General features: G+C 38.2%; 1 protein-coding gene across 2 annotated transcripts in view; it reads right to left on the minus strand.

Moving 5' to 3' along the window:
- Nucleotides 1–14,995, minus strand: part of ARHGAP28 (Rho GTPase activating protein 28) — an 83,358-nt gene that overhangs the window by 10,866 nt on the left and 57,497 nt on the right. For both annotated transcript variants that reach the window (XM_061994845.1, XM_061994844.1), the window contains 7 exons: nucleotides 11,558–11,723; nucleotides 11,348–11,439; nucleotides 9,868–9,945; nucleotides 6,549–6,711; nucleotides 4,290–4,372; nucleotides 2,312–2,509; nucleotides 1,462–1,605 (listed from right to left, as the gene is read on the minus strand). In XM_061994845.1, coding sequence (XP_061850829.1) covers nucleotides 1,462–1,605; nucleotides 2,312–2,509; nucleotides 4,290–4,372; nucleotides 6,549–6,711; nucleotides 9,868–9,945; nucleotides 11,348–11,439; nucleotides 11,558–11,723 — 924 coding nt within the window. The remainder of the gene's footprint in view (nucleotides 1–1,461; nucleotides 1,606–2,311; nucleotides 2,510–4,289; nucleotides 4,373–6,548; nucleotides 6,712–9,867; nucleotides 9,946–11,347; nucleotides 11,440–11,557; nucleotides 11,724–14,995) is intronic.

Consider the following 14,995-nt stretch of genomic DNA (forward strand, 5'->3'; position numbering starts at 1 on the left):
AGACTTTGCCTCCAATTTTCCCTTCATATTTCAGCTACCTGCCATGGCTATCCTTGTTTTTATTAGATTTAAACCCAATTACAACAATCAATGAACTTGTCTTCCTGAAGATGCAATGACTGCAGTAATTGACTCTCCTCAGAAGCCCTCACGGTATTCATTTCAGGGTGAAAACAGTTTTGCAACACAGTAGTCTACATCTCCACTTTAAACAAACACCTCTGACTCCATCTGCAGCACAAATGCGTGTCCTACCCACGATATATTTCGGTCAGTGATGGCAAATGAATTCTTCAACAGGCTGAATTAATATATATTCATAATCACACACACAAGGGAATCACAGAATCTTAAGGTTTGGAAGGGACCTTGAAAGAATCCATACATATGATTTAGTTTTACCTGTTTCTCTCCAGACTTTCCCTTCTGCATTTTTTCTCTTGTCTGTTTTGGGTAGCTCATTCTCTATTTTTTACAATCTCTTAATATCACTCCTTTGTAATTTGTCTTTTTTTTTTCAAGACTATTCTTCAATAACTATAGAGTGTCTGACCAGTTCCTTGACTACCTCTCTTACAATTCACTAATCTCCATTCTTTTAAACCTCCATGGAAGACTCTAAAGCCTTTCTCTGCAGGTTATTAAAGGTACTGTATGGAAATGCTATCTATAAGCTGCTATAGAGACTTTGTTGCCCAAATTATAGGTAGAACTGTAGACCTAACTTATTTTTAGGTGTCTATAGAAGAGGCATACCTCAAGTAAGTCCCTGAACTCCATATCTAGATGATGAAGAAAAGTTGGTGGCTTGAAGACCTCCAAAGGACTATTTTTGTATCAGACTTTCTTAAGTCTGAACTGCACCTGAATCTCTGGAAATCCTCAGAAGCATCCATCTCTCTCTGATGACCATATAAGGAATAATTATACAATCTACTTCGTTAGGTGCTTAAAATGTAGACCAAGTTTTGGTGTCTATGCTGGGGAAACTGGATTTTCTTTCTGCTTAGGAAATTAGTGCAAAGTTGTAAAGCTAAAGTTTCCAAGAAGAATATTGAGTGGTTTGGACCAGGGCATGAGTAAGTGCAATTAATCCTGATATGGAGCATCCTACCACTCAACTACAGATCAATTAATTTGTCAAATATCTACAGATCATTGTTGTCAAGGACAGTCATATATGACCATTTTCTTATAAAACAGGTACAAAAACAGCATGTGTTAGTAAAAGCTTATAGCTTGAGCTGCTAGAAATAGTTCTGCCTTCCTCAGTTTTTCTCAGTCAAATCCCCATAGCTTCCTCATAGCAGGATGTTGGACTAGGAAACACATCTTGTAAGATAAATCAGCTTATTTGGTATGGCAAAATTTTCTCTCTCCTCCTCCAGAAGCTTTTATTGAGATAAGAAAGGAGGGAATCTTGTTAAAGCTGCCCTTGAAAATTCTGTATTTTTATTGTACCTCTGGTCTTTCAGGTCTCTCCCGTTCCATGGTCTTTCTCCTTAGAAGTTTTCTCACTCCTTTGTCAAACATCATCTGCCTCTTGCTGTTGTTCATTGCTGCCTCATTCATTTTTCTGACTTGGGAAATCAGGAAGGATGGGACCTAAGGGGAGGAAATCAAAGCTAAGAATATATATTAATTTTTTTTCCCCCATAAAACAAGTTTTAGTACTTTAGAAGGGCACCAAATTTGGGGCAGCAGAAGCTCTATTTATTCCTAGAAGGTACATGCAATTAGTAGCTCCCTCTTTAAAATCCACAGTTATTCCTTTGGTGAATTGTAGATCGTCTCTCATACTATATGAAACTTTTTAGTAATGTTTGCAGTTTACAGGAACTTTATTGGAGGTAGTTGTTGTGATCCCCATCTTACCCTCTGCCTGTTATGAGGAAATGAGCCAAAATTGGTCATCATCTCATGCCAACCTTTAGAAGCCCAGAAACTAGTACAAGCTGTTGGCCCGTATTGTTGTAGACTAGACTTTAAATCTCATTCAAGTTTAGATATCTCACCCAGGTATCTAGATTAAATCATTCTCTTATGCATTCTTCTGTAAACAGTGGTGTGGGACGAGTACCTTCAGAAGGCAATTTGTGCTAAAATGGATGTCTTAGGTGAGGTGAATCTCCATCCAGAGGTATCTGTCACCCTATCTCATTGTAGATATACTAGACTCCAGCCAGCTTCCAAAGAATAGCTAACTGCTTCTTCTAGGAAAGTCTGTTCACTGTAATTTCTGCAGAGCTGTTGCATAAAGCAAAATGCTTCTCTATGCTGGAGTCATAAAGATGGAACCAGTGTTACTCACTGTCCACAGGATGTCCTGGTACCGAATTAAGAGGCGCACAATGTGCGCTGTGGTGGCAGCTGTTTGCATTTCTTGTTGGTTTGCACGTTTCCCTTTGTAGATGAAGAGGTTTGGTGCAACGATCATAGAAACATTCCACAAATTCATTTTATTCTTCCCTTCATTAGCAACCACCTTCTTCAGGAATTGAAGAAAGGCCTGAAAAAACAACACTTGTTATGTCGAGTCTCACAAAATAATTTATTTACTTCTTAGATGCAGCATTTTCAAATATCTGTCTCAAAAGCTGCTGTATTTGCATTCCAAGGTGAAATTTAGGGGTTTTTGCATTCTAATTTGCTTACTCTGATATTTGCTGGCACAACCACGTGTCAATCACAGATGAATAATGTTATCCAAAGACACTTAAATAAATTATCTATCACTTAGAGCTTAATCCCAAATCTCTAAATCAAGTACAGTGTCTGCATTAAGGCTCTGAATCCTTCAGTAGAGGAAAGATAAACAGATGTTACAATGGAATAGTTAATTTCTTCATAAATTTGAAGGGATCCATTTTGATGTATCTGGCCAAGGCTTTTTATATTTCAGTAACCAGAGTGATCAGGCTCTCTTTGAATGTGCACCAGTCCCATATGTGATATAATCTGAGAAATTTTTGCCAGCGACCTCCAAACTTCTATTCTGAGATAATGAAAGCAAGAAGAGCTCAGTGATTGTTCGTTGACATCACTGCTGCACATGCATGGCAGAGTCAAAGAAACTCATTTCCCTTTTGGGCAGTTTATTCAGAATTTTGTTTGAGTGACTGAATAGGATGGGTTGCAGCTGTGGTTAGAGTTGGGGTCTGCCAATGATTCCTTTTGCAACACCATACCATTAAAACCACTGTCTATGTACCCTAACATTGCAATTAAAATAGTTTTACAAATCCAGGAATTATAAAACAGAAACTGCATTGGGGAAATTTCTAAAGTCTCATTATAGATAGCAAGTAGACATTGATTCAGTTTTGTCCTCACTTCTATTTTTGTATAAAAATCTAGTAATAATTAAGTCTACTCATCTAGAATGTGTTTTAATATACATAGCTCTATGAAGATGTGGATTTTGGTAGAAGAAATAACCCCCATTTTTCACTAGAGCACTAACAGACCTCAAAATGCTTTCAAGAGGGTTGATATTTTTTTCCTCTTACTATTATATAACTATATACAGGTAAAGAAGGCACCTGGACTCATAAAGCTAGATCTAAACTGACCACTGGGAGACTTTCAGAGGCAAGGGACCTGTTGAGCACAGAATCTGATGTCTAGGGTCTCCCAGAAGGCTTGTTCACTCAGGTTTCCTTTATGTAGAAACATGTCTAAAGATGGAATCAGTGTCTCTTAGGGTCAGGACATAGCTCCAGATAGATCTGGGAGCTCCCAAGCACCCAAAATGCTAATAGCCACCATGTCTGCATCAGGAAGTAGTGCATGGGTGTGGGCTTGAGTTTGTAAGGCAATCCAGCTGTGGCTAGGGTCCTGACATCTGTGCTACAGATGTACATTTCAAAGACATTTACTTTTTTACTTCAATCTGATCCAGTACCTGGAATCCCTTCAGCACTGGAAGCACAGTAGGTAAGCTCCTGGGAGGCATCTAACCTCATCCTGAAGAATTCCAGTTATACAGAAAACCCAGAAACTGGACATTCTTTGTCCAAACTGTATGAGGAACAAGCCTCTGAAACAGATCCTCCAGAATAAATGATGCCTAGGAGCCATTTACTGACACAAGCAGTTGGATACCTCCAGCAACCAGCTGGAGAAAGAACAACAGACAGGAAACTGAACATCTTTTAAAGAAAAGGATAAAAACCACAGATGAATACTTTCATGTGCAGCATCTGACCATTGAAAGAAAAAACGACAGATCTGTCATTTAAATGTCAAAAGCACCACAGATGGCAAGTAAGGGCAAACAAAGAACTTACCTTGGCTGTGTCTCTGTTGGCTTCAGGCAGCAGCATTATCAACAGATGCAAAGCTTGTAGTTGTAACTTGATCTTGGAGATTTCTAAGAATATGAATTATTAATAGTTTTGAAATCCCAGTTGCAACTGGTTTGTTCTAAAATCCTTGTTGGTCAGCAGTTCTAGAAACACAGCAACCACTGCCCAGTCGAGACTAGCATGTTTATGTGTTGCTTAACTGCAACCTTTCTCCCAAATATAAAATCTATTTGATGAGTGAGGTTTTCCTCATTATCTCAGATCTTTGTCATAGGGGGAGATGAAGCTGTGTAAAATTCTGTCTCAATAGCAAGGAGATTATTTTTCATTACTAGCCAGTTTCCCTTTGATATCATGGTATCTTTTGATATAATGATAAAAGAATGTGTTGTGAATATCAATCAAGTCATTTCCCCCTTTCAAATTGAAAGGGGTATTTGTTTTCAGAAAATCTTTGGTCTAATATTAATTTGCTGAATGCTTGTGCCATTGGAGATTAATTGCTTATAACTTAAAAATTATTTGTCCCAAATCTGACACCCCTTGTCGGTTACAAAATACCATCATATTTTAAGCAATTGGTATATGTTGATACAGCGCATTACTCCCTGGAGAAGCTGGAGTGGAGAAGATGGGAAAAATAAGTCTGTCATTTGAAGAGCAGCTCTGCAGAGAGAGACCTGGGAGTCCTGACTGATAATAAGCTAAACATGAGCCAGTAATGTGCCCTTGTGGCCAAGAAGGCCAACGGCATCCTGGGATGAATCAAGAAGAGTGTGGGCAGCAGGTCAAGGGAGATTCTTCTCCCTCTCTACTCTGTCCTGGTGAGGCCTCATCTGGAGTCCTATATCCAGTTCTGGGCTCCTCAGCTCAAGAGGGACAGGGAAGTGCTGGAGAGAGTCCAGCGCAGGGCCACTAAGATGGTCAGGGGACTGGAACATCTTTCATACGAGGAAAGACTGTGGAACTGGGGCTGTTTAGTCCAGAGAAGAGGAGACTGAGTGTAAATCTTATTAACATTTACAAATACCTAAATGGTAGATGTCAGGAGGTTGAGACGTCTTTTTTCTATCATAGCTAGCAACAGGACAAGGGGTAATGGGATGAAGCTGGAACATAAAACATTCGACTTAAATACAAGAAAAAACTATTTCACTGTGAGGGTGACGGAGCAGTGGCACAGGCTGCCCAGAGGGGTTGTGGAGGCTCCTTCCTTGGAGGTCTTCAAGACCCGCCTGGACATGTTCCTGTGCGACCTGATCTAGGTGACCCTGCTTTGGCAGGGGGGTTGGACTAGATGATCTCTAAAGGTCCCTTCCAACCCTAACATTCTATGATTCTATGATTTGCTTCCACTCAGACTGGATGAGAGAGGTAGAGATCTGGATAAAAACAGAGTGCAAGTTGTGGACAGTGTATCTGTTTTAGGGAATAAAGTTACTTTATTCTGCACAGACACCTCCCATTCAGTCTTCTCTTCCAAACTGCTAAGTGACTGCAACCACACAGGAAGGGGTCACCTCCTTTTGCCCTTTAAACTATCTCATAGAAACACTGAAAACCTGGCTGCAACCTTCTGTAAACATCCTAAATGTTTTGTACCAATTTTACTAATAAATTCACCATCCTGATAGTTTCGCTCTGTTCTAGGTCAAGCAAATTTACAATGAAGTCAATATATACAGCAAGGTGCTACTTCATTCTTCCTGGAAGAGAAACGAATAACATGTACTGAGAATGAGAGGCTGTGTGTACACTGAAAACAAAACCTGTCTGCCTGAAGCCTTCTGTTGATCACACATATCTTTGTACAAATGTTCTGACCTCATCATAAACCTTAAGAAAAATGAAATAGGTCTAATAGAATATCAGCTAAAGGGCAGTGACTTGGGTTTATCTTGTAGAAATTTGAATTTGTGGTATCTATTATTTGTGTGAATCTGAGTCTATACGTGAAAGTTATTGCTCAGTTATTTGTTCACAGGTTTAAAATCTTACATTACACAGTTCTGTCATTCACACAAGTCTATGCTATTAGCTAAATGCAGAGAATTTTTCCATTTGAAATGGAAACCTTGCAGAAAATATAAATGTTTAGGAAACAAATTAGGCATTTTTTTTGCTCCAGAGAGAGAAAAAATATGTATGTTTCTTCTCTGTACTTCAAAGAGGGAGAAAAAAAGTAATGCCTACTGTTACATTTTATCTAGATCAATCCATGTTAACTCAATTTTCACATACTTTCCACCAACGTGATAAAAGCAGGCAGATATTCTACTGTGAAGAGTGGGCTTGGTAGTTCTCTTATAAACATTTTCAGCAGTCCTGCTGCATCATTGTTTCGTACTTGGTCCCAGTCAAAAGTGTCTTCATAAAATTTTGCTTCAAGTTCTTGATGGAGATTCTGAAAAGTAAAAGGAACATCTGACCTTTAATCATTGCTTCTGACCTGGCAGCTTGAGAACACTTCAGAAATTCCATTAAAAACAACAGGTAGGTTTACACTGCAATTTAATTCAAGCAGCCCTAAACCAGTAGCAGTCTAGGTACAACTGAGTGGAGTTCAGAACAGGTTAAATTGGATGCCTGGGGATATTTTGCAACCCAGGCTAAATTTGGTTTGCTACAGCAAAATTTCTGCAAGTGACCCATTTGAACCATTTCAAAGCAAGACAATTTTGTGCAGTGTCTTAGAACTAAAAACATCAGTTAGCAGAGCTGGTTTTGGTGGTTTATTTTTAGAACATTCTCTAGAGGTTTTGACCCTTAAATCACAAATGAGTGACATTTCTCCCTTACTTCAGTGAACTTGCTAGATAGCCTGTTGGCATATGAGTCCATGGACCTTGAACAAATGGCTTTAACTTCAGGTCTTCCTGTCTTGAGATTTTTTCTTTTAGAATAGCTATAGTTAGATTTGATTACTTCATAGAAAAATAAAAACCTCAAACCATTACTGGCAGAAAACCTCCACTTAATACATGCCATAAAAACTCCTCAAAAGCCACAAGAAAGACCTAAGACACTATTTTGTGTGCCCGTTTAATCCTCTTCTTCTCCAATGTCAGCATCTCACTCTATAATAGAGGCCTTTTTAGCTCTGGAGGGTAACTAATTGATGTTTCACATGTGTGAACGGAAATATTCAGTAAGATTCCTCATAAGAACAGAATTTGGTCTCAGAAATATATCCCTGTTTGGAAAATGCAAGCTCCTCAAAATACGTTGGGTTAAGATGATTGAAGGACACTATTTTAATATAAGGATATCCAGAAATAATGCAGCTTTCACAATTATCACTGTCCAAACAATACCTTATCCACAGGAAGTTTGTTGCTGCTTTTTGTGAGACCATTTATGACAAAATCTATGTGTAATTAATATTCAGGTTTCAGATCGTGTTTTTGACAAATTTAGTTTAATATTACACACACAAAAAAGTTCAGTCCATTCAGACAGAAAAGCTTTTGATAATGAATTCTGTTTTCTGTGTCTCATGTGAATGGAAGGAAATTACATGTCAAATACAGTCACACATAATGAAGTGGAATGGTTGGCACAAAAGGAAATAGAAAGTCATTCAGGATTTGGTATATAATGTTACAATTTATTTTTTACTAGCACATTTCACTGCTTGTAATCTGGGCTATCTCAATTTCCTCTGTATTCACAGCCTTTGCACATAATCCATACAAACACCTGGATTAAATCATCTCTTGCTAACTGACTGAAATGTGGAACAGAAATCCTCACCTCATCAAAAGCACAAAAGGAGAGAAAAATTGCTCCACACTTTTCTGCTGAGAAATGGAGAAAAGCCGTAGAAATGGAAAGCAAAAGTTTTGAAGCATCGATGTTGAATATATGTATCTCCACACAGCCAATCATAGACATGTATTTTATTTTATTACGTGTATTTTATTTGTACGTTGCTCTTGCCCCATATACACACATTTTTGCACCTAAGTACTTTTAAAAAATATTTTTGCTTTTTTTTTTTTTTAATGTGACTGATCCCACAGTAGACCATATATGTTTGGTTCACTGGAGCTTTTGTTACAAATGAGATTGCAGAGGAAAACTTGTATTTGTTTCTTCTAGTCTTTGTTTTATAGAAGAGTAAACTTTAATCACTTCCATATGCCTTTTCTTTCTCCAAACAAGACTGAAATAAAATTGGAATGCCCTCAAATCCTAATGTCATAATAATGTATGAAGACTTTGAAGGATGAAATCTGGATCTGCTTTGAAAAACAACCTCTCTCTTACTGGTTGGTTTGTTGGAAACACGTAAATGAAGCCAAAATGGAAATAATTTAAAATTTTCCTATGGGCAATTTAACTTACCACTGTGTATAGGAGAGTTACATACAGAGCCATATCTCATCTCTCTGGATATAGGTTGTGAATAAGAAGTGAATAAGGCATAGTATAGTATATGCAAAGAATATGAAAGTAATTAAATTAGTTAGAGAACAGCCCTGCTGTTTGATCTCCCTAGAGAGGTTTGGGGAAAAATAGAGATTGTGTGAAATAATACTTAAAGTATTTCTATGAAAAAATGAGGAAGCTGAAAAGTATAGGCCGAATTAGGATCTCCCTTCTACAAAATGTGGTACTTTGCAAGATGCTGAGTGCTTTTGTCAGTCCACGAAGTTCAAGGAAGCTGGGATGTTCCAGCCTACTTTTGGTGTATTTCTTGTAATGCTGCATTTTCTTGTACAACCATTTTTAATGATCCGCAACTCATGAATGTTTAGCGATCTCCAACACTGGTGTGCAGTTGCAAAACTAGGCCAGCTTTCTTGAGGATGTGAAAGTGGGAGAGCGACAGACAATAGAAATTGCATAAACCAGACCAAAAAACGATCTAGAAAAAAAGCCTCAAAATCTGGGAACGAGGTAGACAGCACTAAGCCCAGAAAAAGCTCGTTTTCCTAATTTGCCACTGCCAAAGGTTTGCAGCTTCTGTAATCAAGTTAATCTGGAGAAACAACTGCAAGCATTACTGTACCACAGTGCCAACTATCCTATGTTCGCAGTGCACAAATAGCCTGTGAAAATACAGTACTCGAGGCTGCCAAACAGTGGATGAAGGCCAAATTTCTTTCACTTGAAACATGAAATTGTAAGATGACAGAAGATGAATGAGAAATAAAATGACACAAAGTTTAAAGTGACATAGAATAAGATCTTTATCTGAAGTCTGCTTGGTTTAGAAACTCTGGATTTCTCAAATAAATAAAACCAGAGATAAGATCACAGCAAGTTTGGATGACAGAGATAAACTAAAAGGATTCCTCAAAGTTTACTGGAAAAAATCTACATTCAGTATCAAGTCTGTGCTTTATATATAGCATTAACAAATGCAAAGCAATAGCCCACATGTTCTGTAATTTATTGGTTCCCAAGATCCAATCTGACCTTTCACTGGTAGGAATAAAATGCTGAGCTACACACATCAGTATTTATGTGCAGTTGCAGCCTGAATCTGTGTGTACTGTATTATTTTACTTAGGGTGTGTGATCCAGCAGACAGAAAACTGGCACGAGTGTGTACCTTGACTCTGGAAGCAGATCCAGGAACTCGTAGAATTCCTTCGGTTTCTAAACCTGTTTCCTCAAGCTTTAGCAGCAACTGGAAAAAAAGTCAACAAAATCCAGGAAAGTAAGCAGAAGCACGTGAAAGTACTATTTACTTTTTTTTTTCAATTGAAGTATTTTTGAAACTAATTTAAAAAAGAAACTTTTAAATGTAATTTGCTAATGAAAATGAGGCAGCTCGTGTAAATAAATGTTCCTAATTTGTTCTCCGTATTCTTGAAATATGGAACATGCAGAGCACGGAAAGCGGATAATGTAATAGGCCCCTCCGTCCTTGATTTGAGACTTGGCACTGCTACAGAACAATTGACATGTGAGTGTATTAATAAAAGGGCAGATATGCTGGGTAAAACACAATGGTGTTTTGAGGGAAAATTAACCTCTGAGAAATGTTTAAGTCTTTCCTCAAGGAGCATAATGGAAAGGTCTATAGATAACATACATTTCTGGGAACTGAGAACTCAGATTAGAAAATGATCCCAGGATTTTTTTATTTTGAAATTTCTGTGAACAGAGGAACAGGCTTGTCACTCTAATTCTTCACAAAAAAAAAAACAACCAAAAACCAAGCCAAACCCTAAAAAGAAAAGTTTTCATTTAATATGATTTAGAATGAGATTAAACAAATAAATCATTTCCTAGCATTTATTCATACAGCTCTGGATTTTCACTACCACCTCTGTTTCCTGCCCTAGCTGTTGGCTCTTTCTGATTTTCCATGATATCTTGATAGGGGAGCTGTGGAGCTGATTGCCAAGTCATGTAAATACTCAGGTCACGTCAGTGTTTCCCCTGACACTCCGCATGACTTCCCCTTTAGTCACTATTTACAGGGAAACTTCTTGTAGTTTCTAGTCCATGTAAACCTGTGTAGTTGCGTGTGTGCCTGTGTCTGTGTACCTATCTCCAAGAGATTCACTGGATGTCATTGCACTGTCAAATGACTTACATAACATTGTCTCATCATACAAACCTCAATGAGAAGATACCAATTCCAATCTGGAAATAGCTAAGTAATTAGTGAGAATTTCTTACTAATTAGACGGTAACGGTAACAGTAATTAAGTAACAAATTAATTTCATGTGAAATTAAAACTCCAGACAACTTGTCTCTGCCACTTTTGCAGAGACATAAAATCTTGCATGGCTCTTTAATTTAATGAAAAAGGGATACAGAAAGCCAGACATCTGTTTCCTGATTTTTCCTGTATGGTATCATATACTTATGAAAATCCAAACAGGTCCCTACTACAGATAAAACACATAAAAGAAGCCAATTTTTGCCCCTTGTGAAAAGATTTCCAAAAGCACAACATACAGACAACTTGTAGACACCTCCAAGACTGTAAAGCCTGCATCTTCTTTTATCTGTTGACTCTTTTGCGTGTCAATGCAAATGATGGAAAAACAAATTGAGCAGGCTGAATTATACTCACTTTTTGGAAGATGAGAGGAACTTTTATTCCAGGAACCTTCTTTTGATCGTTCTCCAGCAGTATGGTGAGAGGGGCTCCAAATAGACCATTTTCTTAAAAATAATAACAACAAATGTGAAAAAAAAAAAGGAAACACAGCCTTGTATGGATCTTCTTTGCAATGCCAAGCAGCGCCCAGGAGGCTGCCACAGGGTTGTCACAACACAGTACCTCGTCCTCGCACCCTCTCTGCACGGTTCCTCTTCAGCTCCACCCCCAGTGCGTCGTAGAATGCCGTTAGCTCAATCAGGGAGAGGTAGCGGATCTTCTTCATGTCTTCAGGAGAAAGGTCTCCAACCTCTGTCAGCCCAAAGCGGCTTTTCCGAATAATGAATTTCTACAGTAGAGATGGGTCGCATCTTTATTTGCACAAAAATTACAGGAAGTGAATCTTTGTTTTGAAAGAGGTGATAGCTAGTTATATTAGGGTAGGCAGATGATATGAAGGAGCTGGACTACAAGTCTATATATGGCCTGGTATGCTGACATAACTTGCATCCATCTGACATGTAAATTTGAGCTTCTTCCCATCATATTCCCTTGCAGTTTGACTGGCCAAGCAGTGCAGGAGCAGAGGTATCAACCCCAGTGCCTGTTCCCCAGCTGGGACTAATGAGCTATGTGCTAAAACTTTTGCCCATTTTCAGCAGGTTGTAACATTTTGGTCTGCTTCTTCCTCCCCCAGAGTGTCTTTTAATGCTGTTGAAGTAGCTGACACATTTCATCATGGCTATGGTTGGATATCAGTTGCATGTGTGTGTGATGAATCCATATTTGCTTTGCTTTTACTATTAATTTATGAGGTCTTATAGAAGAGTTTTGAAACTAAAGACCTGAGGAAACACCCAGAAGCAAATCATTTCAGACCATCCTGCCACTTTACTGGTACGTTTTATGACCCAAGAAACATTTAAGCTTGGAAACAGGGATGCTAGTAGCTAAGAAACAAGTTATTAGTGTAGACTTGAATTAAAAGCAACTTAGTCATTTGGGGGCATGTGAAGGTATCTACATATTTTAGAAACTGCAATGTTGTGGACTAGAGCCAGAAATGTTTAATCACGACAGAAACATTTGTATAAATGTCAAAAAGAACAAATACCCCATGGTTTTTGACGTAACTGTTAGACATAATAACAAAGTTACAGTAAAAAATCATGCTTTTCAAGAGCTGTGGATCTTTCATACTGTGTATTTTTTTAACTTAATTTTAATTTAAACCAGTAATTGTTAGTCAGAAGTATAAATAAATACCATTACAAATTGTCTCCTCCCTTTAGGGAACTGACTGGAAACCCTGCCTTTTATAATGTTTTGCTTCTGGACATTTCAGCCCACTCCTCCCTTTTTTAAACAAATTTGAACTCAATAGGTTTATGCCATCTTTAGGTGAAGTCAGTCAAACAGGCTAAGGAAAAAAAAGCGAACAAAAATAGAATTAAACTTACACCAGATTTCAAAAGTAAGAGAGGACAAAAGACATCTAGGTCATGTAGGTTAGGACTTCGTAGATCACATTGCAGATGGTCTTTCAGTAGGGTTTAATTGCAATTGAGGGAGACAGAATGCAAGGGATGGAATAACTAATTTACACGCTGTCTGGGTCATTTTAGGCCAGATTCTGCCCTCCCTAAAATGCAGAAATTCCACTGTTACTCTTATGTTGCGATTTAGTAATGCTTAAAAACTTAACAATCAAAGTTACATGGAGAATAGCCTCCTGAAGACACATACAATACTAAAGGATATCTATGCATTTTGGTTCCAGTGATGCAAAAAGTCTGAAAGTAATGAAGGCAGGATACGTCATCCTGAAAATAAAAATAACCACCATGCAGTATACATATATTTTCTGGAGGAAAAGAGAAGAAGTATGGTTGCTAAGAAAAAATTACAGACACTCCAAAACTGATTGCAAAGGCCAGCTACAATGATTTTTCATAGTGGCTGGCCGACTCCTGGGATCACTGTGATGTGGTGCAGTGTTAACACAAAGTTTGGAGCTGGACCTCTTTCTTCTGTCTTGTGTCACAATTTTTCAGTGATTTCTTTCTTACAAACAGTGAAGTCACAGTATGCAGCACTGAAGGAGGCTGTGTTACTCTGAAATCAGGTTGTTAGCCTTTCAGCTAAGGATCATATCTTATGTGACATGTTGTTTCTGTGTGGAACTATTTTAGACCCATCTTCAGACTATTAAGATGGGTCTGAAATGCTTACTGGCTCTTGTTTATATCAATGTGTCAGACCTGACCTGGAGAAAGCATGATGTGCAGAGTTCAGTCATGCCCTGTTGGCCTCCTCCGAGGAAGGAAGGGCAGTCCTTCAGAGTGTAGGTGACTGGTTGCTCTGTGCAACAGAGCAAAGGGTGACATTTTTTCTGGGGACCATTATGGTCTGAGCCATTACAGGAAAAAACAAACACCACGAATGGCAGCATATGAAGCAAGAGAAATGCCAATGTCAACATCTATGGTTGTTGACTTTATTCAGAAACTCTCTATGATGACCTGACATATTTCTTGTGTACTCTCCTAAGCACACAAAATGATGTCCTGCATGCAGAATGGTTCCTTTCCACACAGTGCTGACCTTTTCTAATACCAATCAGTTATGTATCCACAGGTCCATGATATTCAATGTGACATCTTCTATTCCCTGTTTCCCTGCTCTATCAACTGGAAGTTTTCTGAGCTGCTGCAGAGAATAATTTGTGTGTGTGTGTTTGTGTGTTGTACTGAAAACTGGGTCCTAGGTTTGCTATTACAAGGAGTGAGGACCAACCTTTGTTATGCCAAAATTGTGATGAAGGGAGAGGTATCCTTAGTCTCCACAGGACACCACAAGGTACCTTCACCACAGAAAAACCCAGACACACTAAAGCACAGGGATTTCACACTGGTTGTAATCTACTTGGTGTCTTATCCCTCCTTTCAATATAGAAGATTACTTATGCTTCTCAGTTCTTCTTCCTTGGTGGTGTCTGAGATAGACAAATTTATAAGTCTCAGATAATTCAATGTCTGTGTGGATAGTAACAATTTTGGATTAGTTCAGGACCTCAGGACATCATAGCATTCAGAAATCTTTCAAAATAAATTATGTCTATATCACATATTTCACTCAAAAAGGTGGTATCTGAAACATAAACCTAATACTCCAGTTTTCAGTAACAGAAGTTGTAAGAGCTGATGGAAATAGAAAACTGACTGCCTTGACTTTAAGAAATAATACCAGGTAATGATATCTGCTCAATGTACGTCTGGTCCCTTCCAACCCCTACCATTCTATGATTCTATGATTCTATATGATATGACAAACTTTCCTTTAACCATTCATGTAGTATCTCCTATAGAGTAATTGCACTGAATACTGATTGAAGGCTTGCTTTCCTCCCATCATCTGTGAAGTGATGTTAAAGCCATGTGTTAACAAAGGCAGAAAATCTCCGGGGAAACAGAGCATATCAGTACTGAAAATGACTGCTACTTTTAGTGCCACAAACTGGTCTTTATTTTTATGTGAAAAAGGTGAGTATTATGCAATAATTGTGGACTGAGATATACATATTTGTCTGTGATGGGTACAAGTCAAAACCACACTTCTGTA

The sequence above is a fragment of the Colius striatus genome, chromosome 4 (genome assembly GCF_028858725.1).
Source record: "Colius striatus isolate bColStr4 chromosome 4, bColStr4.1.hap1, whole genome shotgun sequence".
NCBI classification, from domain to species: domain Eukaryota; kingdom Metazoa; phylum Chordata; class Aves; order Coliiformes; family Coliidae; genus Colius; species Colius striatus.